The sequence below is a fragment of the Dromiciops gliroides genome, chromosome 1 (assembly GCF_019393635.1).
Source record: "Dromiciops gliroides isolate mDroGli1 chromosome 1, mDroGli1.pri, whole genome shotgun sequence".
NCBI classification, from domain to species: domain Eukaryota; kingdom Metazoa; phylum Chordata; class Mammalia; order Microbiotheria; family Microbiotheriidae; genus Dromiciops; species Dromiciops gliroides.
Genome location: NC_057861.1, coordinates 678,812,932 through 678,837,998, shown reverse-complemented (window position 1 = coordinate 678,837,998; position 25,067 = coordinate 678,812,932). Strand labels below are relative to the sequence as shown.

The window sequence follows — 25,067 nt, the reverse complement described above, 5'->3', positions numbered from 1 at the left end:
TTGGCTTTAGCAGAGCCAACAAAAGGTTGGAGTGAGACAATTTTCCAGCCCAAGATAACTTAGGAGATCATCAGGAGAGATCCACGACACCACAGTGGTGGTTGACCCCAAGCATAGCACAGGCCATGTCATGGAAACACCAGCAGCAGGCCTTTGGAGGTAACTGCAACAGCAGCAGTAGCAGCTTTGGAAGCTCTCAGCCCACAAATGGTAAGGGGGTCAGACAAACTGGTCAGAGAGAGATTTCTGATACTGGGTTCAAGACTTTTATGCTGCCCATACTCAGTTCTGGGTCATGGTCCTAGGAAAAAGAGGAACACTAGCACTTGTGACTATGGGGGAACAAGGACCCTTCCTGGGTAAAGACCAGAGTACAGGTGGGGAGAACAATGACCCAAAACTCTCTTTAGATCATACCATCTTGGAAGCACTGAAAACTTACAGACACATCCACCCCTACCCCCACTCCTACCCCATCCTCACCCAAACTAGCTCTGAAAATAGCAGTAAGAAAAATCTGAACCTTGAGACAGTGCCTGCCCCACCCCAGGAGCAGAACTCACTTTAAATATAAAGTTAAAAGTCAAGAAATAGGCTAGAAAATGAGCAGACAACAATAATGAAAAAGAACCTGACCATAAAAATCTACTATGGTGATAGGAAGACCAAGATGCAAACTCAGAAGACAAAAATGTCAAAGAAGCCACAAGCAAAGCCTCAAAGAAAAAAAAAAGTGAATTTGACACAAGCTCAACAAGAATTCCCAGAAGAGCTCAAAAAGGATTTTTGGGGGAGGCAATTGGGGTTAAGTGACTTGCCCAGGGCCACACAGCTAGTAAGTGTTAAGTGTCTGAGGCTAGGTTTGAACTCAGGTCCTCCTGAATCCAGGGCCGGTGCTCTATCCACTGTGCCACCTAGCTGCCCCTCAAAAAGGATTTTAAAAATTAAATAAGAAAGGTAGAGGAAAAATTGGGATGTGATGATGAAAGTGATATAAGAAAATTATGAAATGAAACTCAAGATCTTGGTAAAAAGAGGAGAAAAAAATACTGAAGAAAATACACCTTAAAAATGGAATTTGCCAAATGGTAAAAGAAGCACAGAAATCCATTGAAGAACTCCCTAAGAAGCAGAGTAGAGCAAATGGAAAAGGAGATACAAAAATTCACTGAAGAAAATAATTTCTTAAAAATTAGAATTGGACTGGTGGAAGCTCACCACTCCATGAGACAGTAAGGAACAATAAAACAAAATCAAAAGAATTTAAAAATTGAAGAAAATGTGAAATATCTCATTGAAAAAAACAACCAACCCAGAAAATAGATCCAGGAGAGATAATTTAAGAATTATTGGACTACCTGAGCCATGATAAAAAAAAAAGAGCCTAGGTATCATCTTTCAAGAAATTATCAAGGAAGATTCCCTGATATTCTGGAACTAGAGGGTAAAATAGAAATTGAAAGAATCTAACAATCATCTCCTGAAAGAGATATTATCCTGGTGATCACTTGCTGTAATCTCCTTGCTAATATCTTATTTAAGATTTTAGCATCAATATTCATTAGGGAAATTGGTCTATAATTTTCTCTGTTTTTGCTTTGCCTGGTTTTGGTATCACCACCATATTTGTGTCATAAAACGAATTTGGTAGAATTCCTTCTTCACCTATTTTTCCAAATAATTTGTATAATATTGGAATTAATTGTTCTTTATATGTTTGGTAAAATTCACCCGTAAACCCATGTGGCCCTGGGGATTTTTTCTTAGGGAGTTCATTAATGGCTTGTTCAATTTCTTTTTCTAATATGGGTTTATTTAAGGATTTTATTTCTTCTTCAGTTAACCTGGGCAGTTTGTATTTTTGTAAATATTCATCCATTTCATTTAGATTGTCAAATTTATTGACATACAGTTGGGCAAAATAATTCCTAATTATTGATTTAATTTCCACTTCATTGGTGGTAACATCACCCTTTTCATTTTTGATACTGGTAATTTGGTTTTCTTCTTTCTTTTTTTAATCAAATTAACCAATATTTTATCTATTTTATTGATTTTTTCATAAAACCAGCTCTTAGTTTTATTGATTAATTCTATAGTTTTTTTGCTTTCAATCTTATTAATTTCTCCTTTAATTTTCAGGATCTCTAATTTAGTATCTAATTGGGGATTTCTAATTTGTTCTTTTCTAGCTTTTTAAGTTGCATGCCCAATTCATTAATCTCTTTCTCTTTTTTATTCATGTAAGCATTTAGAGCTATAAATTTTCCCCTAAGCACTGCTTTGGCTGCATCCCATAGATTTTGGTATGTTGTCTCATTATTGTCATTCTCTTGGATATAGTTATTGATTGTTTCTATGATTTGTTGTTTGGCCCATTCATTCTTTAGAATGAAATTATTTAGTTTCCAATTGATTTTCATTCTACTTTTCCCTGGCTCTTTCTTACATGCAATTTTTATTGCATCATGATCTGAAAAGGATGCATTTACTATTTCTGCCTTTCTACATTTGACTATGATGTTTTTGTGCCCTAATACATGGTCAATTTTTGAAAATGTGCCATGTACTGCTGAGAAAAAGGTATATTCCTTTCTATCCCCATTCAATTTTCTCCAGACATCTATCATGTCTAACTTTTCTAGTAATCTATTCACCTCTTTCACTTCTTTCTTATTTATTTTTAGGCTAGATTTATCTAATTCTGAGAGGGGGAGATTCAGATCCCCCACTAGTATAGTATTACTGTCTAATTCCTCTTGTAACTCATTTAACTTCTCCTCTAAGAACTTGGATGCTATACCACTTGGTGCATACATATTTAATATTGATATTACTTCATTATCTATAGTACCTTTAAGCAAGATGTAATTTCCTTCCTTATCTCTTTTAATGAGATCTATTTTTGCCTGCACTTTGTCTGAGACGAGGATTGCTACCCCTGCTTTTTTCATTTTAGCTGAAGCATAATATATTCTGCTCCAGCCTTTTACCTTTACTCTGTGTGTATCTCTCTGCTTCAAATGTGTTTCTTGTAAACAGCATATTGTAGGATTCTGGTTTTTAATCTACTCTGCAATTTGCTTCCGTTTTATAGCAGAGTTCATTCCATTCACATTCCCAGTTATTATTACTGACTGTCTATTCCCCTCCATTCTATTTACCCCCTTTGTACTTCCCCCCCTTCTTTCACTCTATTCCTCCTCACTGACGTTTTACTTCTTACCCCTGCCTCCCCCAATCTGCCCTCCCTTTTTATCACCCCCTCTCTTTTCTTTACCCTTTTCTCCCTTGCTTTTGTCTTCCCTTCTATCAGTCCCCCCCTTTCCCTTCCCCTTTTGCTTCCCTAAAGAATGAGTTAAGTTTCTTTATCCCAATGAACGTATATGTTATTCCCTCTTTGAATCAAATCTAACAAGAGTAGGGTTGAAACAATGTTCACCCCTCCTTTCTTTCCCTCTATTGTAATAGGTTTTTTTCCACCTCTTCATATGATATAATTCATCCCATTCCACCTCCCCTTTCCTCTCCTCCCCACAGACTCCCTTTTTAACCCCTTAATTTTTTTTTGTATCATCACATCAAAGACAATTGTGTACACTCTGTGTACACTCCTTCTCTCTGCCCAAATACATTTACAGTTCTTAAGAGTTATGAGTATTATCTTTCCATGTAGGGATGAAAACAGTTTAACCTAATAGGGAAACCTTTTTTTTTTTCCCCTCTGTTTACCTTTTTAAACTTCTCTTGAGTCTTGTATGTTGAGATCGAATTATCTATTCAGTTCTGGTCTTTTCACCAGGAAAGATTGAAAGTCCCCAGTGTCATTAAATGTCCATCTTTTCCCCTGAAAGAGAATGCACATTTTTGCTGGGTAATAGATTCTTGGCTGCAATCCAAGCTCCTTTGCCTTCCGGAATATCACATTCCAAGCCTTGTGGTCCTTTAATGTTGAAGCTGCCAGGTCCTGAGCAATCCTGACTGTGGCTCCATGATATTTAAATTGCTTCTTTCTGGCTGCTTGGAGTATTTTCTCCTTCGCCTGATAATTCTGGAATTTAGCTACAATATTCCTTGGAGTTTTCCTTTTGGGGTCTCTTTCAGGAGGTGATCTATAGATTCTTTCAATGATGATTTTATCCTCTGATTCTATGATATCAGGGCAGTTCTCCTTAATAATTTCCTGGAATATGGTGTCTAGATTCATTTTCTGGTCATGGCTTTCAGGCAGTCCAATGATTCTCAAATTGTCTCTCCTCGATCTGTTTTCCAGATCAGTTGTCTTTCCAATGAGGTATTTCACATTTTCTTCTATTTTTTCATTCTTTTGATTCTGCTTGACTGATTCCTGGTGTCTCATGGATTCCTTATCTTCCAACTGTCCAATTTTAATTAAGGCATTGTTTTCTTCAGTAAGATTATGCATCTTTTTTCCATTTGGCCAAGTGAATTTTTTAAGGCAGTGTTTTCTTTAATGAGATTATGCACCTTTTTTTCCATTTGGCCAGATGAATTTTTTAAGGCATTGTTTTCTTCAGTGAAATTATGCACTTTTTTTTCCATTTGGCCAGTCAATTTTTGTGCTTCCTTTTCCAAGCTGCTGATTCTTTTTTCATAGTTTTCTTGTTTTGCTTTCATTTCTCTCCCCATTTTTTCTTCTACCTCTCTCAATTGATTTTAAAAATCCTTTTTGAGCTCTTCCAGGAAGGCTTTTTGTTCTTGAGACCAATTCACCTTCCCTCATGAGGCTTCAGATGTAGGCAATTTGAGGCTATTGTCCTCATCTGAGTTTGTGTTGGCTTCTTCCCTATTGATATAGAAACTTTCAATGGAGAGGGCTCTTTTTTGCTTCTTACTCATTATTGCAGCTTATTTATTTATTTTTTAAGTTGAGGTCTGCTCTGGGAGCACCAGGGTCCCTGTTTTGGGCTTCTTGTGCAGGGGTATAGGTGCTGCGTGACCGGCTTTTTACTCTGAGGCCTTTATAGTGTGTGTAGTTCGCCCCCCCTGCACCACTTCTGTCTGAGTGTGCTCGGCCAGGTGCCCGATCCTGTCTGTCCTGCTCACAGCCCCACAGGCAGCCCGCCCTCCCGGCCGGTGCAGGTAGGTTTTCCCATTGTCCTTCTTGGCCACCAGATTTTTGAGCCAGGTTCCAGAGGCCTCAGTTGTTCGGCTGTGGCCCGCAGCTCCTGCTAACTTGCCCTGACCCCCTCGGCGCTGGGCTGCTGCCCTGCACTGGGCCTCCCTTTTTCCCGAGTCAGACTGACCTTTTCCTGAAGTCTTCTAAATTATATCTGGTTGGAAGACTGTGTGTCTCTGTCTCTTTGCAGGTTCTGTACTTTCAGAATCCGTCCAGAGGCTTGATTTAATGTTCTTTTTGAGGGAACAGAAGGAGAGCTCAGGCAGCTTGCTGCTTCCTCTCTGCCATCTTGGCTCCGCCCATTCATTCATGTGCACAAACTTTTAATTTTTATATAATCAAAATTGTCTATTTTACTTCCTGTGGATTTCTCTATCTCTTCTTCTGTCCATAGATCTGACAAGTAATTTTTTCCATGCTCCTTTAATTTGCTTATGATGTCCCCCTTTTGTGTTTAAATCCTGTACCCCTTTGGATCTTGTCCTGGTATATGGTATGAGATGTTGGTGTATACTTAGTTTTTGCTAGACTGGTTTCCAGTCTTCCCAATGCTTTTAAGACACACATACATATGCACATATATACATACATACATGTATGTACATGTATGTATGTATGTATGTGGAATGGGAAACCAAGCTGTTGACCCAAGCCCAAGCACCAGTTTTTACCTACCAGATGGTAACTTACCAGAATTTTAGACATACTATTCAGAAAACTGCCCATGGAGTGCTGATACCTCCTGAAGTGACAGCCAATGGCATGCATGATGACTGGCTGACTCTAGACCTCTGTCTCCTGAAAAGTGTTAATCTATGAAAGGGCTACACCTTCATCTCCTCTCTAAAGGACCCACCTTATCTAAGCCACTCTTCATCCGGTGTTTGGCTGTCTTTAGCTCCTGTTTCTTGTGTCCAATTAGGGTAGAGAAAATGTTCAGTAGCTCCAGATAGCTCTTGGGAGTGACATAATTGTGACGGGCCAACTCAGCCAGGAATTCGATGCACTTTCTGGCCACAGACTGGTGGATGCGGACACATACCTGGATCTACAAGGATCAAAGAAGTCCAGCCTATTTATAATCCTCCCTAAGAGATGAGGGGATCAAGAAGGAGCTACTATAGGGGCAGCTAGGTGGCACAGTGGATAGAGCACCAGCCCTGGAGTCAGGAGGACCTGAGTTCAAATCCGACCCCAGACACTTCACACTTACTAGCTGTGTGACCCTGGGCAAGTCACTTCAAGTCACTTAACCCCAACTGCCTCACTTAAAAAAAAAAAAAAGAAAAAAAAGAAAGGTTCCCTGCATATGCACTAGCTCATAGCACAGTCCTAGAGAGCAGATTCCCCACCCCTTGTCTTTCCTCCCTTGGGCTGGGAGTACAGGTACATGTGAATTGGAGTGTCATTTCCCCTTCTTGTAGTTTAGTCTTTTTGCCAAAATAAGAGATGTTATGAGCTCAGTCAAGTTCACATTCCCTTACATAGGGTAGAGTAGGTTCCCTAGAAACCCAGACTATCTGAACCACAAGGGATCTTAAAGATAATCTGATCGTGCTCTTCTCCTCCACTTCATAGAGAGGGAAACTGAGGACTGGAGAGGGGGAAAGGCTTTCCCAAGATCACATAGCAAGTCAAAGACAGGGCCAGAACTAGAACCCGGGGCTCCTTATTCTGCTGAATCATACTGCCTTCTTATTTAGAAGAAAGTTGCTTGACCTTGGAAGAAAAAAAGATCTCAATTTTAACATTGTCACTGCCATGGCTTTATCCAGTCTCTCCCTCCTAAGGCAAGAAGGACAGCTTGAGTAGGGGTTAGGCATCACCCTTGCCAAGGGACTTCTCTGGGTAGACATCGGAGAAGGAAATCTAAGACAGAGATATGAGAAGACAACTTACCATGCCTTCTATCACCTCATTTGTGGTGTCCACCTCAGGGATCTCCTTCAGAAATCTGGAAGCCACAGACTCCAGGGCCTCAGATGGCCATTCGTTGAACCAGTCAATGGTGCAGCAGTTGACCAATGAGGGAAACTGTCTCAGGCGGGCTCGAAAGACCTCTCCAATAGGGCTAAGAAATGATCAGTGCTTGGAAGTCAGCCCAGAACTATGGGAGTCAACCTATGCTCAAGCCCCTATAAACTACAAACAAAAGTGAACCCCATAGTAAGAAAGAATGGGGATATTCCTTCACTGGAACTAGGTCCCTCCTGGCATCCCTAGTCCTGGGCATTATAGAATCTGGACTCCTTTCTGGAGAAAGGATGGAGGAGATGTGGAATAAAGCTGTGATTATGACAGTTCCTTTTAACACCTTCGGGGATGTACTTCCTCACTGATTCCCTTCTCCAATGGCTCCTTCCTTTTTTCATGTTCAGGTTCCTGTTCTAAATTTTAAAAATCCCTTCCCTTGGCCCTACCAACTGCTTAAGTGATTGTTCTTTCTTTCTCCTCTTTTCTCTTGTCAAATTTCTTCAAAAGATAGTTTATATTCACTGTATCCACTATTAACTCCCTTGTTAACCCCTAGACTCAATTCTGTACCCTCCCTCTTCCCTGCCTTCTGAGTGAAACTCTCTGACCGAAGTCTCTAAATGACCAGCTCTCACCTCTGTGCAGAATGCATCTCTGCCCCTGACTTCTCTCCATCCCCCAAACCCACAATGCCAACTACCTGCTTGATATCTCTGCCTAGATGTCTTGTGGGCTTAAGTCCAATGTATACAAAACATTATCTTTCTCACAAAACTAGCTCTGCCCCTTGATCTCCCTATTTCTGTCAACAGTACCACCATCTTCTTAGCCACTCTGATCCCACACTTTAGTTATGCTGAATGCTGTTCTTTGAGTCGTCCCTCCCTTTCCCCATCCCCCAACAATACACTCTATCACTAATTTCTACTGGTTCTAACCTTAATTTTCTCACAGACAACCCCTCCTTTCCATCCCTGCAGGCATGTCTAGAGTCCAGATTCTTGCTCCTTCTGACCTGGATTACTATCATAGCTTCCTAACAAGCCTTCCTGACTCCAGTCCCCTGATCCTCTTCATCAAATTCATCCTTTCCAAAGCAGATCTCTGTTACTAAAGCATATATATGTCATCATCCCTGCTCAAAAACCTTAAATGGCTATTTCCTAGCAAATTAAATCCGAACTTCTGAGCCTGACATTTGAAAGCCTCTACTACCCAGCCAACCAGAGTCTATGCTTCTTCAGTCTACTTTGTATGTGTACACTCTGTTCCAGACAAAGCAGACAATTCATTCTCTAACGCAGCTGACACCTCTACCCTTTGTTAATGCTGTTGCCTCTGTCTGGGATCCACCACCTCTACCAAGCCATAAACCCCCAATGTTTCAAGGCAGGCCATGTTGAAGGCTGTAAGAGCAAAGTGGTTTTGTGCCTAAACTAAGAGCCCACGTGCCCAGCGTGGAAACACTCTCAAAAGGATGCAGAACCAGGACAAGGGGGGACAATGAGGGAGAGATCATCATGGTCCTAAGCGGGAAATTCTAGGAAAAGGTTTAGATGGGGGAGGAGGTAGAGATACAAAAGTGAAGTTGGTGGATTATCTAGGCGTGACAATGACTCATGTGGTCCCCCAAAGTCCCTGCTCCCACCAATTCCCATGACCACAGAAAGCTGAGAGATGGAGGTAGCAGCAAAAGGACGGGCCCTACCTCATGCACAGCACCATGTGAATGTTGCTTCGCACAAAGCCCGTGTAGGCGGCCATCAGGTTGGCTTTGGTAGGCTGCAGCCCCAGCTCCTGAATAAGAGGCCGCATACTGGTGAGGATCTGGTCTTGTTCGTCGGGGGAGTACAGATTAGGAATGTCCCCAGAGTTCAGGACGTTGTTGATATCCTCCAAGAAAGACTCGTTTTTAATCTAAGTTGGGGAGAAGAAAGAAATAAAAGTTCTTAGGGCCAACCCCACTGGAAGGGATACCTGCTGATCTAATGACTCATGTTTTGGTCTCAGGGTGTCTGTGTATTCTGGAGAAGCCACAAAGATCTAGGGAAAGGATGAGCTCTCTTAATTAAAGGTCCCTCGGAGGAATCCGCTTTTAAGCCCAGAGGCTTGGCCCTTCTTTCTGGGCATTGTCTTATTCAGCTCTGGAAAGCTTATCTGGCTTCATTCATCTATGAGGCAGCATAAGGATGAGGGAGTCAGACTTGGGTTGTAGTCCTAATTCTGCCACTAATTAATCAGGAGACCTAGGATAAGACACTTGGCATCGTTAGGCCTCGGTCTCCATCTCTGAGAAATGGATGCATTTTTCAATTCAATATCCATGCCACTGGACAAAGGCTGGCCTCTGGAAGGGGGTGGGGTGAAGTGTCCCAAAGTCCAGTCCTAAGGCCCAGCCTTTGGTCACTCCTTCTGAGTTTCACCCTCTCCCGTCCTGTTTCATTATGGCACCTGTGTGTCAGAAAACAGGAAGGTGACAGGGAGCTTATGCAGACCAGCCTTCAGCAGGATCTTCTTGACATCCTCGCGCCACTCAGACATCCCATAGTTCTTAGACAGCTCAATCTGGAAGCACTCGTACTCAGCCCTGGAAGGAATGTGCTTTGTGAGGCAGGTGACTGGTTACTCAGCGGGGGAATCCAGGGAGCCCCTCTGGTCACCCTAGGTTCCACAAATGGGCAGGAAAGATGAGAGAGCTGTAGCCCAGACAGTTATTCTTCAAACATTCATCTAACCAAGTGCCTCTTACCTCTATTATTTCAAGGACCAAATTGTACCCTGCTCTTTCCAGAATTCTTCATTAGATGAGATTTTTATTGAGCGAGTTTTAGTGGGCAAGTTTAGGGGAGGCAATTCAAGACCTTATATTAAGTGCTCCAAGGGGCTTCTTTTGGGTTTGTTTCCTTGTTTTTCTGTGCTCTTTACCCAAAAGAGAAATGAAATGGAAGAAAGGGTACCTATAGATGTAAACAAAGGCAAGGATGACCTTTCACTCATTTGTACCTTATCCTTTCATTGTCCTGAATGCCAGTCAGTTGTCAAATTCCATTAATTCTACCTCCTCAATATCTCTGTCACCTCTCCAACTCCAGAAGTACCACTGCACTTTGGGTCCCCATTATCTCTGGCATAGACTATTGTAATAGATTTTTTTAAAAAAAATAATTTTCAGGGCAGCTAGGTGGTGCAGTGGATAGAGTCAGGAGGACCTGAGTTCAAATCCAGCCTCAGACACTTAACACTTACTAGCTATGTGATCCTGGGCAAGTCACTTAACCCCAATTGCCTCACCAAAAAAAAAAAAAATAATAATAATAATTTTCTATTGTTTTTTTCAATAGACTTTTAAGTAGTCTTTGCTCTCTCCCCTCCAGTTCAGTTTTCACATGCCAGAGTCATTTTCTGAATAATGCATAATTCTGATCATGTCAATTATCCATCCATTCAGAAACTTTCAATGGTTCTTCATATACTATCGAATAATGTATAAAATCCCACCGTGTCTCATATCATGTCTCCATGCCATATCTTCTACTATTCTTGTCCCTGTTCATTCTGTCTCACACATCTAGAATGGGCTCTCCATCTCTACTCCTTTTCTGCCTAACCCTAATTACTCCATTGAAGGAAGGGAAGGAACTTCAATAGGAGATGGTGAGTGAAGACCTCACTGCCCTTGGTAAGGACACTAAAAGAATTGTATGTAATAGCTGAGCCACTGTCATTGATCCTTGAAAGAATATGGAAAAAAGGAGGCACCAAAAAAGTCAGAGAGGGCTGACATGACAATTTATAAAACAGTACTGTCTGCAAAGCCAGTGAGCTTGACTTTGATTCCTAACAAAATCTAGAATATATTACTTAAGGGATAAATTGCAAACATCTAGCAAAAAAAAGCACTAAGCTCTTTAACTCCAGAGTTCTAGAGTATCTGGATTTCTAGAATTAGAGCTGGAAAGGTGTTCTGGACCTCAGTTAGGAGTGCCAGCCCACCTTGTTTCTTTACAGCTGAACAGGACCACTACTACCACTACTACTTCTGGGGCCTAAGGTCAATGTCCCTTCTCTTCCCTTAAGTAGTGGTGGTGGTGGTAATAAGAGTGGGGCCGCTGGGGACCCCAAGCTCTGCCTATGGGTCGATCATCCAACTTCTTTTCCTTCCTTCTTCCTGGGCTGAGGAAGAAGGGAATAGAGTCTGTTGCTATAGAGCTAAAGATAGTAATAATGATGATAATAGCAACTCAAAAGATATCATGTTTCAAAGTTTACAAAGCCCCTTCTTCACATCATCTATGCAAGATAGTAAGGAAACAGGTTCACTGAGAGAGAGAGAGCCTCAGGCCTAGGTCTTCTGACCCGCCCCATCCCAAAGCACCCACCCCCAACTCCTGCAGCCCTTTCCCCGTCTCTGTCTTAGCAGACTCATACATGTGAGAGGCGAGCCGAGTGAGGGAGTTTCGGCCACTGCCCCCCACGCCTAAGAGGAGGGCGTTCCCTAGCGACTGGCGCAGGATGCGGCTTATGCGGCAGATGTGGCTCATGGCATCCATGAAGAGCACCAGTTTCATCTTGGCCGTGTTGATCTGGTTGTAGTCTTCCATGTATTCCTCAATCACCTGTTGCATCTGGAGCCAGCAAGGCACAAGTGAGAGAGAAGGTGAGTCGGCAATCAGCCTTCCAGAACTTCTGCACTTCGGGGATGCTCGGGGGGATTGTCTGTGCTGGAGCAGGACTGAAGGGGCAGGAGTCACACAAGCAGCCTAACACAAGCACGTAGAGGAAGTCTTGACCAACCAACTCCCTGGTCATACGAGGTGGGCAAAGGGAGTCCAAGGAAAGAAAGGACTTGTCAGGGGTCACCAAGGCAGAACTAGAACCCAAGCTTCCTGGCCCATCATGTAGAAAATGCCAAGGTTCAGACAGACATGGAGTCAGGAACTCAAAGTAGGAAAAGTGGGAGTAGTTTGGACGTTCTGTAGAATCAGGTTAAATTTGCTTTAATGAAAAATGAAAAAATAAACAAATGAGCAAACAACAAATTCCAGCACTGTCCTTAGTGACTGTCATCCTAGCCAAGAACATTCCGCTAGAGATAAAATGGTGTAGGTGAGAATGTGTTGGCTTTGGCCTTGATTTGAATTCTGGCTCTGCTACTTACTACCTGTATGACCTTGGGTAAGCCCCTTCCCTTCCTCTGTGTCTTGGTGTTCCCCTCTCCCGAATGAGGGATCTGGGCCAGACTATCTCTAAAGTCTTTTCCAGCTCTAGAGCCTGGAATCCTAGAGCACCAGAGACATGTGGGGAGGGAGAGGGAGGGCCAGGGGGGAGGACAGCTAGAATTAGAATTAGGGTAACTAGAGTGGGAAGAATTTATCCGGCCCTATGGAGAGGCCTTTGTCAGCTCGACCACATTTAGCTTCATACAGGCCCTTCCTGTGTGGGACACTGCTCCTTCCCTAAGAGATTTTTGTTCTTAACCATCCATGGAGCAAGATTAAGGGAAGTAGCAGGTGTGGTCAGATTGGGTCCCCAAAGATCTGGGACCAGAGATAAAAGGCCCCTGACCTGTACCCCCAGCTCATCAGAAACCACAGAAAGAGGGCATTCTGACTCAACTTTCCCACCCCAGAGCATCACCTGGCCATTTTCCAAAACAGGAGTTCAGAGTCCCCACCCACTTCTTACATGTCCTGGACTAACCAAAAGATTTGGAAACCAACTCAGATGAAACCAGGAGCCAAAAAAGCCACTCTTCACTACCTTCCTCCCCACATCTGCTCTGGACCCTCTTAGGAATGACCAAGAGGCTGTAGCATCTAAGAGGCAAACTATTCAAGGAGGCAGACAGATGATCTGAGTCACCAACTGATCCCGAGCCTCCCTGTCTCTGTGGGACTCAGTTTTGCCTTCTATAAGATGGGGATAACACTGCTAAGCCACTCCAGGCATTATAAAATCACAGAATCCAAGGGATCTCTGGAGTCATCCAGTTGAACCCATACCTGACCAGGAATCTCCTCTACAATAGTCTGATAAGGAAGTTATGGCTGGTTGAGAGGGGAGGAAGGGAGAGAGAGGAGAGTGGCTTCCTCCTACAAACACAAATAGAACAAGGCCAGGTGGGAAGCCTGGTGTTGGTGGGGGGAGGAGTGAGGGAAGGACTGGTCAGATCTGAGGATGGAACATCAGCCCTTCCCCAGTCAGTTCAGTTCAATTCTGCCGGCATTCCAGGCTCACCCCAGAAGGGAGAAGAGCCTCTGGAGGACAGAGGCCAAGGCTGAGAGGAGACCCACCTTCTCCTGGTCGGTGATCAGCTCATAAATCCTAGTGTCCGCCCCTGGCATCATGAAGTCTCCATACAAGATGGGCTGGTAGGGGCAGACCTCGGCGAAGGAGGTGTCCCACAGTACCATCTTACTCTCCATGAGTTTGTCAAACCAGACCCGATCCTCATCGTTGACTAGACGGTCCTTGAACACCCGGCAGCTCTCATGGTACCACAGCCGCAGCAGCTGGACCTTGTCCTGAGGAAGCAAACAGGAGTGAGCTCCCAGGGGACCCTCTTCTGCACAGAGAAGTTCCCAGGCAGGCAGCCCACCCTGAGGCCAGAGACAAAACAGAGGCCACAGCTAAGCAAGATATAAGATAGTAACACCAGGTCATATTTCTATGGTGCTAGAAGGGTTACAGAGCATGCCCCCCACCATAATGACCACAAGAGGGAGATGGTAAAAATAATATTATCCCCCACTTTACATATGAAGACACTGGAGCTCAAGGGGGTAAAGAGACTTGCTCAGGGTCACACAGCTCCTAAGTCAGAGGCAATATCTGAACCCAGTTTTCGAGGATTCAAGTTTAGTTCTCTTCCCACTATTCCTGAGGCGTTCTGTTCTTTGTATTTCAGACCCCCATCTGACTGCTTTGCCATCTTTTTTTTTTCCCTTCTAAAATTCCTGCAAACAGGAGGCAGCTAGGTGGCACAGTGGATAGAGCACTGGCCCTGGATTCAGGAGGACCTGAGTTCAAACCTGGCCTCAGACACTTGACACTTAGTGGTTGTGTGACCCTGGGCAAATCACTTAACTTTCATTGCTTCATGCGGGGCATGCGTGCATGGGAGAGAGGGAGAGAGGGAGGGAGAGAGAGAGAGAAAGAGAGAGAGAGAGAGAGAGAGAGAGAGAGAGAGAGAATGAATGAATTGGGGGGGGTGAAGAATTCCTGCAAACAGATGTCACTGTCTGTGGGGCAGGGGAAGGCGATGCTTCAGAGCAGGAGGCCTCACCTGAATTTTGGAGGGCTCAGCCATGAGCATGCCCTGGAAGACTTTGGAGAGGTCCCTCAGGTTAAAAGTATAGTGACACTTGGCTGGAGTGGGCAGGAGCTGAGAGGTGATGGTGGCATATACCTGGATGGTGGCTTCCACAAGGGGCTCGTTCAAGTCCTCCACTGCAGGGGCTCCCGCTATCAGGGAGAGAAGAGCACAAGATGGTCAGGATGGACCTGGACCAAAAGACTGACATGGGCGCCTTCATGGTCTGAAGAGGGGAGGCCCTGGCCGTTTTTCACTACAAAGACTTCTTTTCCTGACATTCAGAGCCCTCCAACATCTCACGCCTCTCTTATTTTTCCAGTCCTTATTGTCTTCTACTCTCCACACAACACAGACAATACTACTAAGACTACACTCTGCTCTCTTGCCTTGCTGTCTTTACTGCACAGTTCCCTACACCTGGAATATCTGACCCCACCTCTCCTGCTTTGGCTCTCCTTCGACCCTTCCAACCATTCCTGTTCAGTCTTTTTTTTTTTTTTTGGCGGGGCAATAGGGGTTAAGTGACTTGCCCAGGGTCACACAGCTAGTAAGTTTCAAGTATCTGAGGCTGGATTTGAACTCAGGTCCTCCTGAATCCAGGGCCAGTGCTTTATCCACTGTGCCACCTAGCTGCCCCCCAGTCTCTTTTACTGCACCATCATCCTGCACCCACCATGAGCCCATATGTCCAAACCCCCAAGGTTCTGGCCTGGGCCTTCTCCTTGCACCACACCCTCCTTCTCTGATCTCATCAGTGACCATGAGTTGCAGCATTATCTCTACACAGATGACTCCCAAATCCTTATGTCTAGCCCTTACCTTTCTCCAGAACGTTAATCCCATCACTCCTCTAGACCCAGATGTCCCACCGGTACCTTGAGCTAACAATGTCCAAATGGAACTCATCATATTCCCCACCTCCCAAACCTGGCCTTCTCCAAAATACCCTTCCTATTGAGCCCGTCACCCCGTTTGGAGCCACCCTCGTTCCTCTCCAGGCTGCCTTCCGGACATCCTTGGTGCATGTGAGGGGCTCCATGAATGTTAGCTGACTGACTGACCACCTTTACAGCCACCCACCTCCACCACCTCCAAGTCCTTCTTAACTCCTCTCTTGCTTGGATGCCAAGTCTTATCCACACCTCGTGTATCTGTTTTCCAAAAAAACTGATGAGGGCCCACAGAAGAGCATCCCTTCTATGAGGACTGATCCTGCCCCTGAAGATCTAAGTCAGGCTATGCCTTAACTGTCAGGACATCGGAACCTCGTCAACAGCCCCTTTCTTCTAGGGAGATTACGATGACTGTGAGGGACACAGGAGTCTATGGCTTTTAGAACACCTCCCACAGGTATGACTGGAGAGCAAGAACAATGCCCTCCTCCAGCCTAGGGCTATCTCACCGTCCAGACCAGGCTTAAGAGGCCAGGCCTCGCCTCTCTCCCCACTGTACCTAACACGGCACATCTACTCAGCCCTACTGTCACCTTGCCATCTAATCTAGCACCCCCACCCCCACCCCCACCAGGAACACAGCACTGGTCTTCTCCTCCTTTCTAGCTCTTGCTCTGGGGAACAGTAATCAAAACTATCTCTGCTGCTGTAAAGGCTGACCCATGGTCACACTCATCCTTTGTGACTAAAACTCCTTTCCCTGGTGCCCACACCACTACATGTATTGTCTCTACCTGTTAGAATGGTAGCACCTTGAGGACAAGGGCAATATTTATGTATAGCCTTTATATATGCCTTCCTAGAAGGTAAGGGCTACTTTTGTCTTTGTCTCCACAGTGGCCAGCACAGAGCCTGGCATGTCGAAGGCTTTTAAAATTTTTATTTTATTCATTCATTCATTCATTCATTCATTCATTTATTCATTCATTCATTCATTCATTCATTCACAGGGTCCTCTATTTTTTAGGCCTTTACTTACGTACAGGGTCTCTGTAACTCTTTTCTCCAAGGAGTCCAGCTATAAAATAAAGAAAGCTTTTCAATCATGTTTCTTATGGCTGTTGGCTAACTCAACTAGTATGGAGAATGCATTTCCAAAACACATAGAAATAAGCCTATAGAACTGCCCATTTACCTGTCTCCTATACCAGGAATTACTGCCCCTCCAGGCAATAATTCAGGCCTACTCCATCCAGAGACCAGTAGCCCCTCAGGAATTAAATTGAAAGTGAATACTTGGGCTTCAACTGTCACCAGCTTTTGAATGTTTGATCATGAAATGTTATAAGATGAACAACAAGAGTGAAGCATTCACCAACCATTTCCCAAAGCCTACTTGGAAGATTGGGGCCACTATTTTTTTGGGGGGGGCAGGGCAATGAGGGTTAAGTGACTTGCCCAGGGTCACACAGCTAGTTACTGTCAAGTGTTTGAGGCCAGATCTGAACTCGGGTCCTCCTGAATCCAGGGTTGGTACTTTACCCACTGTGCCACCTACCTGCCCCAGGGGCCACTATTAATAAAGCTACTTACTTACAAGAGGGTATCTGTTGATTAATATCTTTTATTTCTTTTGGTTTTGTTTTATCCTAGAAAGGTAAAAAACCATAGCCTGCTTTTCATTTTTACCGCCAAATGCTCAGCCTCCCTCATAGGTGAATGCCCATTGGAGTTTGAGGGGAACCATACATTAAGTTCCCTCATTCTGTCTCACCTGATCATCCTATCCTCTCTAGGACAGGGGTGTGTTCCGTCAAGGAACACTACAGTGTTCCTTGAAGAAATAAAGGGGGGACTGTAACGATTGGAATGATGCCACCTGCTGGAGAGCTACTGTAGGAAAGCTCCGCCATGAGGAGAAGGCATCTGAGGGCAAGCCATGTGGTCAAGGTCCTTGGCGTCAGGAAGTGACGTTTGCTTGCAGGTACTGTCAATCAAGGCTACCAGCCAATTAGCTTGGAGCTGTAGGGGGCGGGGGGGAATATGTTCCCAGCTTGACAGGAGGCATTAGGTCTTTTTTGTTCCTGATCTCGCCATGGTGGGTCGGATGATAGGGTCTCTTAGAAATAGTTAGATTTTTACCTTTCTCTCTAATCCTAATGCTCTTTAATAAATACTTCAACACTTAAATACTCTTGCTAAAGCTTATAATTTATTGGTGGCCACTCATTAGATTTTAGATAGTATAGCTAGAATTTTAGCCCCTTACAGGTGGGAAGGGGAGATTTGGTCTTGGAGGCCTCCATCCCAGATACTCACCCATCCAGCTTCCTAGAATGGTAGAGAAGATGCGTTTCTTGCTCAAGTCATCCATCTCAATGAATGAGAGGTAATTGAAATGGTGGGTAAAACGGGGAGTGATGGCATTCCGGCCACCGCCAGGTGGCCCCATGGCACCAACAAAGTTAATGTCCACTAGGTTCTTGAATGTACCTATAGAATAGCACAAGGAGTCAGAGGACAAAGGAAAAGCCCCTGTGGAATTCCATAAGGGTGGGGTCTCAATATTTCAACCTGAGTCTTCCAACTAACCTCCAATGATTAAGAAAAGGGTAGCCACGTACCAATCATCTTCCTGTCGTACCAGCCCCCATGGTCCATCCACTGGCGCAAGAGTTCAATGGGAGGCTGGGCTCCATAGGTCTCCAGAGCAGGCATATTCAGATCATCAATGAAAAATATGAAGTACCGGCCCAAGGGAGGCCCAAACACCCCCTTTCGCCTATAGAGAGGAAAGGCTTCTATGAGCCAATACAGATTCACTGAAGATTCCAGGTGGAGGCCCCCCACCCCACCCACAGGCTCCATCTGGGACCCATTTAACAAGTATCCAGCTAGTCCTGACTCTCTTCTTCCATATATGCCCAGGAGGGTTAGAGAAAGGTCCTTAGCCACTCACAAGAGAGCATCTGTTCAGTAAAATCTTTTATTTCTTTTTGCTTTGCTTTTTCAGTCCAGACCTGGGCTTTTATCAGTGTGGAGAATTGCCACTAAGGAAACTCCCTTTGTCAAAGCAGATCAACAAATGCTTGGTGTAGTCCCAGGAAGTTGCCTTGGGGCTCTGAGAGGTAGTCATTTGCCCAGAGTCACTCGGCCAGTCTATGTCAGAGGCAGAGGCTAGCTATTTATCCACTGGGCCACACTGCCTCTCACTCTTGGTTCTTCTATGGGAAGCCTTCCTTGGCCAACTTGGCCCATGTTCACCTCTCCCCACTGTGAACAACCACAGTAGTACTTCTGTCTCCGGTACCACCTGTCCGGGATTTAATCACACTGTGTATTGCTAGGTATGTTTTGTATTGCTGAGAGGGACCTTGGAGATGAAGTCCAACCCCTCCCTTTATGGTTAAAGATACTGAGGCCCCGGGGGCAGCTAGGTGGTGCAGTGAATAAAGCACCGGCCTTGAATTCAGGAGGACCTGAGTTCAAATCCTGCATCAAACACTTGACACTTACTAGTTGTATGACCCTGGGCAAGTCACTTAACCCTCATTGCCCCGCAAAAAAAAAGATACTGAGGCCCTAAAGAGCACTACAACTTCCTTGAGGTCACACAGGGAAGCAAGGACAGAGCTGGGGCTGGGACCTGTGTCCTCTGAACTCCAAATCTCCTTCCCTTCTCCATTATACTACATTGTGCCTGGTCCCCTACTCCCACCTCCCAATTCTGCTCCAAGTTCCTCTGCAGGCAAGGATTGGATCTTATGCTGGGATGAGACAGTGTGGTCCAGGGGGAAAAGCCCCACATCTGCTATCAGAAGGTCTGAATTCCTGGCCTGGTTCTGCCAAGTTCATGGGCAAGTCAGCTCACCTGTCTGTGCCTCAGCTTCCTCCCTCCTGTATAAAATGGAAATGCTCCTGCTTGCATTATTTACCACACAGAGATGGATTAATATATGGAAGGTGCCATTTAAGAGCATCCATTATTATTACTGCATCCCTGCATTACTGTATCATCCATGGTACTTAGCACTGGGCCAGGCACACAGCTTGTACTCCATAGATAGTTAAATGAATGAATGAATGAATGAATGAATGGATGAATGAATGAACAAATGAACACTAGGATTAGCCAAAATCTCAACAGCAGCCAATAGCTGTCCCATAGGAAATTAAACTCTAGCCCACTGGGTAGAACGATTCCTGGAATAACTTTGAGATCTCCCCTGCCCCCCTCTCCCAGGGCCTGATGCTCTGGCTGTGGAGGGAGAGTGAACTCAGGGAATGTTTCTGCGCTTGCCATTATCAGATAACCGGATTTTTTTTTTTTTAAGCTGCGAGCAATGAAATCTTAAGGGCTATAGGAGGAACAAAGAGGCCAGCGCAAAAAAGGAATTTTGCCTCTTGTCCAGCTTGCTGTCAATGAGGTCCTGCGTCTGATTGGCTGAGGTCCGGGCTGAAAATGTTAGGAAGTGGGTGATGTATTCTAAAGGCAAGTTCTTGAGGAGCTTGTCAAAAATGGTGATCGTCTTCCCTGTGCCCGTGGGCCCAATGCACAGGACCTAGGAGGAGAAGAGTAAAGACATCAGGCAGGACCAGGCCTCCAAGGGAGGCCCTCAGGAGCCAGTGCTCAGGGAGAGACAAGGTGAAGCCTGGAAATGATGACTCTTCCCACTATTTCTAGGAGAAAGGGGCAGTTTGGAGACTTACAGGTTTCTTGTTGGTGAGGAGCATCCCAAGAAGGAAAGACATCTGGACAGTGTCCATTGTGGGCACAATGATATTGGAATAGCTGGTATCGGGAACCATGGTAAAAGGTGCTGATATGTCCATCCACTTCACCCAGCTCACCTAGAAGATACAGCTGCTTTAGACACTAGGACTGGCCTGCTGGATCTCCCTAGCAGCAGAGCAGCCTCAACAGAGATCCCAGAATGATGATACCTCCTCTGCTGAGGGATGTTCCCCAAGCTCTGGGCTCCTAAGTTCTAAGAAGGGGAGCTGACCTCCTGATGGATGATGGATCCAGGATGGAAGAAAGGCTTTGGGGAGCTGTGGGGCAGGAATACCGGGGATGCCCACAGCCCATTCTGTGCCAAGCTTAGGACGCAGCTTTTAGAAGGCTGCTCCGTGGGTTGGGATGGAGCAGCACGGGGAACAAAGACTTAGCAAAGCTACAGCTGAATGGCCGTGAACCTAGCAAGGACCGAGAAGGTGTGCAAGATCTGATTTCAGATTCTCCTGCAAAGGTTTGTGGGCCTTTGTTCTGGGTTGGGGGGTGAGGGGGGCCTCTTCTGGCTCTAAGGGCAAAGCCCTTCCCTGGGTTCTCCTCAGGGAGCAGCTCACACCATGGCCTTTCAGCTAGGAATACTATAATGTAATCCAAAGCTGATGGTCCAAAGGTCTTTTCTATTTGGCTTTGGACTATATTCTGAATTTTCATTAGCTCCTCTGTAGAGTAGTAACTCTGGGAGAAGAGGAGATGAGATGGAGTATGATCTCTACCCATGGACTAATACTTACATCATCAGAGACCAGAACCACTGACAAAGCCCAAGAATCTTAGCGTTCAAAGGGACTACAGCCCAGGTCAGGACATACTAGTGCATTCTTGGCCAAAGGCCATCCAGCCTTGGTTTGAACATTTCTGGTGGCAAGGAGCCAACTACCTCATTGAAACAGCCCATTTTGCTGTTGTATATGCTTGCTTCTGATGACATTTTGAGCTGAAATTTGCCTCCCTGATACTTCCATGTAGTTCTGCCCTCTGGGGCCTAGCAGAACACACTCAATGCTGCTTCCTCATTATATTCCTTCAGACGCCTAAGAGCAGGAATTGTGTCCCACCAGAGTCTTCTCTTTTTGCGGTTCAACCTTTCCAGGGGCCTTGCCTTCTTAGTGATGTCAGGATTGTTTTGCTAGTTAAGTGGGTGTGGGCATCTTAAGTAGGTTGCAGTATTTGAGAGTGCTGACTCATGGGAAAAAGTCAAGCCCAAGGATCCACACAGGAGAAAAACTGAACTGAGTCTGGCAGCATCAGCTATCTAAGGAATATCAATGTCAGCTGAAAAGGAGTACTCATGCTTTCCTTGACACCTCCCTCACTTCTACCCCTTGAGGTTTTGACCCTAGTTTAGCCTCCCGGGTCAAGAAGAAAAAAACCCATCACCTCTTTGTTTTCATCTTCCTCCTCTTCAAAATCCTCCAAGCTACTGATGCCACAGTCATCTAGACGGTAATCGAACACCAAGCCATCTTCTGGAAAGAGCAAGCCTATCTAGGGAGGAAAGGCGTGCAGGGAGCTTTGGCCCTTGGTCTCCTTGCTCAGCTAAGGGAGGGGCAGGTGAGCTCAAGAGCACTGGTGTCAGCAATGCCCAATCCTGGAAACCCCGGGACTGAGGTCTCTCCCCTCCCCTCAACCCCTCCCCAATGCCAGCCCGCTGGTCCTGCTTGGAGGATGACCCCATGCACCAGATCAGCCAGGCAGGGAAGCCCAGGAGCTGGGGAACAGCAGCATTGAGCCACCCTACTGGACCTGCTTCCATCCCAGTCCCCACAGCCCTTGTCCTTAGGGAGACGTGGCTTGGCAATTGTTTCAGCCTGGGCTGTGACCCCCACCCCGACCCCCTCATCCACAACAGCCATAGCTACTGAAGACCCCAAAAGAAAGCTCTCCGCACCAAAGTCCTTGGCCTGTCAAGTGACTCAACATCAGAAACAGTTATGGTCTTATCAGTGGAAATGAAATTAGAGGAGCTAAGCCATCATCTGTTTCACCACTGCAGCCTAAGTGACCCAATGGCTGCGACCTCCTTTGTGACTTGTCTTCCTTCAATACAACATGAGCTCCCAGAGACCAGGGATTCTCTTATTTTTCTATTTATCCCCAGACTTTGGCAGAAAACAAATGCTTGATGAATGCTCTTTAATTCACTTGTTCATCTGTGTGTGTGTGTGTGTGTGTGTGTGTGTGTGTGCATTACCACTCATTTACCAAGTCTTACTACTCACCTCCTCCGCCTTCATCTTTTTTCTGAGCCATCCACTGAAGGCCGCACGGCTTTGAGCATCTCCTGTGGCTCCCACACTCCATATCAGGGAGAAGATGAACCAAGGCTCCACCAGCTCTGGAATTCGAATCAGCTTCTCATGAGGGAATTTCTTGACACCCTGAAGAGACAGGACACTGAAGGTGCTTAGGATGTAATAGATCTACATCTCAGAGACCTGCATACAGTGACCATGTAACACGCACATAACTCAGACTGCAGCACAATCCATGCAGACAAAAAAAGGTCAAGTCCTTGCTCTCAGTTCAACTCCTATGTTCAGTTTATTCATTGATTTTCCAGATTCATGTTGCCACTAACTCACAGTGTAACCTTGGGGCAATCCCTTTAGCTAAAATGATCCTATTATTCCCAAGGCCCCTCCTTCCTCTGGCACTCTGGGTACAAATTTCAAGCTTGTGTGTCCTATAAGGCATGGATATGAAATAACCATTTCCTAACCATGGCCAAGGCCCATGCATAGTGGGAAAAAAATCCTTAAAATGTGTATACCCCTAAGTATACCCCTAGATAGCGAAGGCAGGAACAGTGAGAATATAATTGTAGGCTTTATATATTTGAATGGCCCTAATGAGCAAAAATTAACTGACACACTGGCTAAGTAATGGCATGCCAAGGGAGGCATAAATATTTGAACTCAGTTGGGGGAATGTTAAAAGACAGAGCCTGAAAAATTGGGAATCAGAAAACAGGTTCATCAGATCCTGGATTCATGGAGAAGACAGTGAACTTTTAGGAAAGGATCAAGAACAAGGGAGCAGCTGATAAGAGACCCTGAGCAATGCCTGTGAGTGCTGGAAAGGGAAAGACCTATAGCAACTGTGAGTAGGGGCCCATGAAATTCTGGAGAGTGTCAGGATCACCGACCCCAGCAACCTGGCTTGCTTCAACCTAAAGACCCAGAGATTCCAGATGGAAAGAACTGGACATTGATGACCAGCAGAAGGCTCAAGTTTGGGCTGAGGATAGACACATGAAGGAATTTGATAAAACTGAAGGTGACTATTGTACTTGACTGTCAAGTTAAACTAGGTAACCAGACTGTGTTTGAAGATGTAGGTACCTGAAAGTGTTTAAAGTGATCCTGATAAGTCTCTTCATGGAAGTAAGATAGTTTCTGCCATGTCACTGACTGAGAATGGGCTGTTTGAGTGAAATTTTTGAGAATACCAGAGAAGAGAAAAGAAGGGGAAAGGATATGGCCCCACTCTTAATTTTTTTTTAATCCTGAACTTAAACTCTTTTTAAAAGGCCATTTCCATGTGGATAACATAAAAAAATGTTCTACATGAATATGCTGGTTGGTATATATGTAGGTTTTAATCTCACCTGGCCTGTTCTCTGGTCTGGAGATAACCTCAGGCCTATTTACTAAACAACCAACCATCAAAGCTTTCTGTGGTGTGCTTTTTAGCTTTGATGGTGGAGTTGTGAACTGATACAACTGATACAACCATTATGAAGAGCAAAAAAACCCCCAAACTGTTTGACCAAACCAAACCTTTGACCCAGCAATACCACTACTAGGTCTATATCCCAAAGAGATCATAAAAAAGGGAAAAGTACCCACATGTACAAAAATATTGCTAGATGCTCTTTTTGTGGTGGCAAAGAATTGGAAACTGAGGGAATGCCTACCAATTGGGGAATAGCTGAACAAGCTGTAGAATATGAATGTAATGGAATACTATTGTGCTATAAGAAATGATAAGCAGTCAGATTTCAGAAAACCCTGGAAAGACTTATATGAATGGATGCTGAGTGAAATGAGCAGAACCAAGAGAACATTGTTTACATTACCAACAACACTGTGTGATGATCAACCATGATGGACATAACTCTTCTCAGCAATACAAAGATCCAAGACAATTCCAAAGGCCTCATGGTGGAAAATGCTCTCCACATCTGACTGCAGGTTGAAGAATACTATTTTCACTTTTGTTGTTTCTTCTCTCTTGTGTCTCTTTTTCCTTTTGTTCTGATTCTTCTCTTACAACATGACTCATGTGGAAATATGTTTAACATGACTGTAATGTATAACCTATATCAGATTTCTTGCTGGCTTTGGGAGAGGAAAGGGGGGGGGAGGGAACAGAGGATGGGAGAAAAATTTGGAACTCAAAATCTTACAAAAGTGAATGTTGAAAACTAACTTTCTCCTTGACTGGGGAGTTCTGGAATTTGGCTATAATATTCCTGGAGGTTTTCCTTTGGGGATCTCTTTCATGAGGTGTTCGGTGGAATCTTTCAATTTCTATTTTAGCTTCTGCTTCTAGAATATCAGGGCAATTTCCCCCTCACATTCTCTTGGAGGATGGTGTCTAAACTTTTGTTTTGGTCATGGTTTTCAGGTAGTCCAGTGATTTTCAAATTATCTTTCCTAGATTTATTTTCCAGGTTAGCTGTTTTTCCAAAGAGATATTTCACATTGCCCTCTATTTTTTCATTCAATTGGATTTGCTTTACTGTGTCTTGGTTTCTCATAAGGTCACTAGCTTCCATTTGTTCAATCCTAATTCTTAGGCAGTTATTTTCATCAGACAGTTTTTTAATCTCCTTTTCCATTTGGCTTTTCAAACTGTTGACTTTTTTCTCATGACTCTCCTGCATCGCTCTCATTTCCCTTACCATTCTTTCCTCCCTTTCTCTACATCATCTTTCTATTTCTCCTATTT

At 44.7% G+C, this 25,067-nt stretch overlaps 1 protein-coding gene across 1 annotated transcript in view; it reads right to left on the bottom strand.

The window, feature by feature from the left end:
- DNAH1 (dynein axonemal heavy chain 1) overlaps window positions 1-25,067 on the bottom strand; it is a 151,145-nt gene that overhangs the window by 31,451 nt on the left and 94,627 nt on the right. Inside the window, exons 40-53 of the mRNA XM_043965072.1 lie at window positions 22,334-22,492; window positions 21,492-21,599; window positions 20,033-20,173; window positions 19,724-19,884; window positions 17,947-18,104; window positions 17,642-17,815; window positions 16,362-16,400; window positions 14,400-14,578; window positions 13,408-13,638; window positions 11,543-11,739; window positions 9,566-9,701; window positions 8,823-9,031; window positions 7,040-7,211; window positions 5,997-6,188 (exon numbers count right to left, since the gene is read on the bottom strand). Of these exons, the coding sequence (XP_043821007.1) occupies window positions 5,997-6,188; window positions 7,040-7,211; window positions 8,823-9,031; window positions 9,566-9,701; window positions 11,543-11,739; window positions 13,408-13,638; window positions 14,400-14,578; window positions 16,362-16,400; window positions 17,642-17,815; window positions 17,947-18,104; window positions 19,724-19,884; window positions 20,033-20,173; window positions 21,492-21,599; window positions 22,334-22,492 (2,256 nt within the window). The remainder of the gene's footprint in view (window positions 1-5,996; window positions 6,189-7,039; window positions 7,212-8,822; window positions 9,032-9,565; window positions 9,702-11,542; window positions 11,740-13,407; window positions 13,639-14,399; window positions 14,579-16,361; window positions 16,401-17,641; window positions 17,816-17,946; window positions 18,105-19,723; window positions 19,885-20,032; window positions 20,174-21,491; window positions 21,600-22,333; window positions 22,493-25,067) is intronic.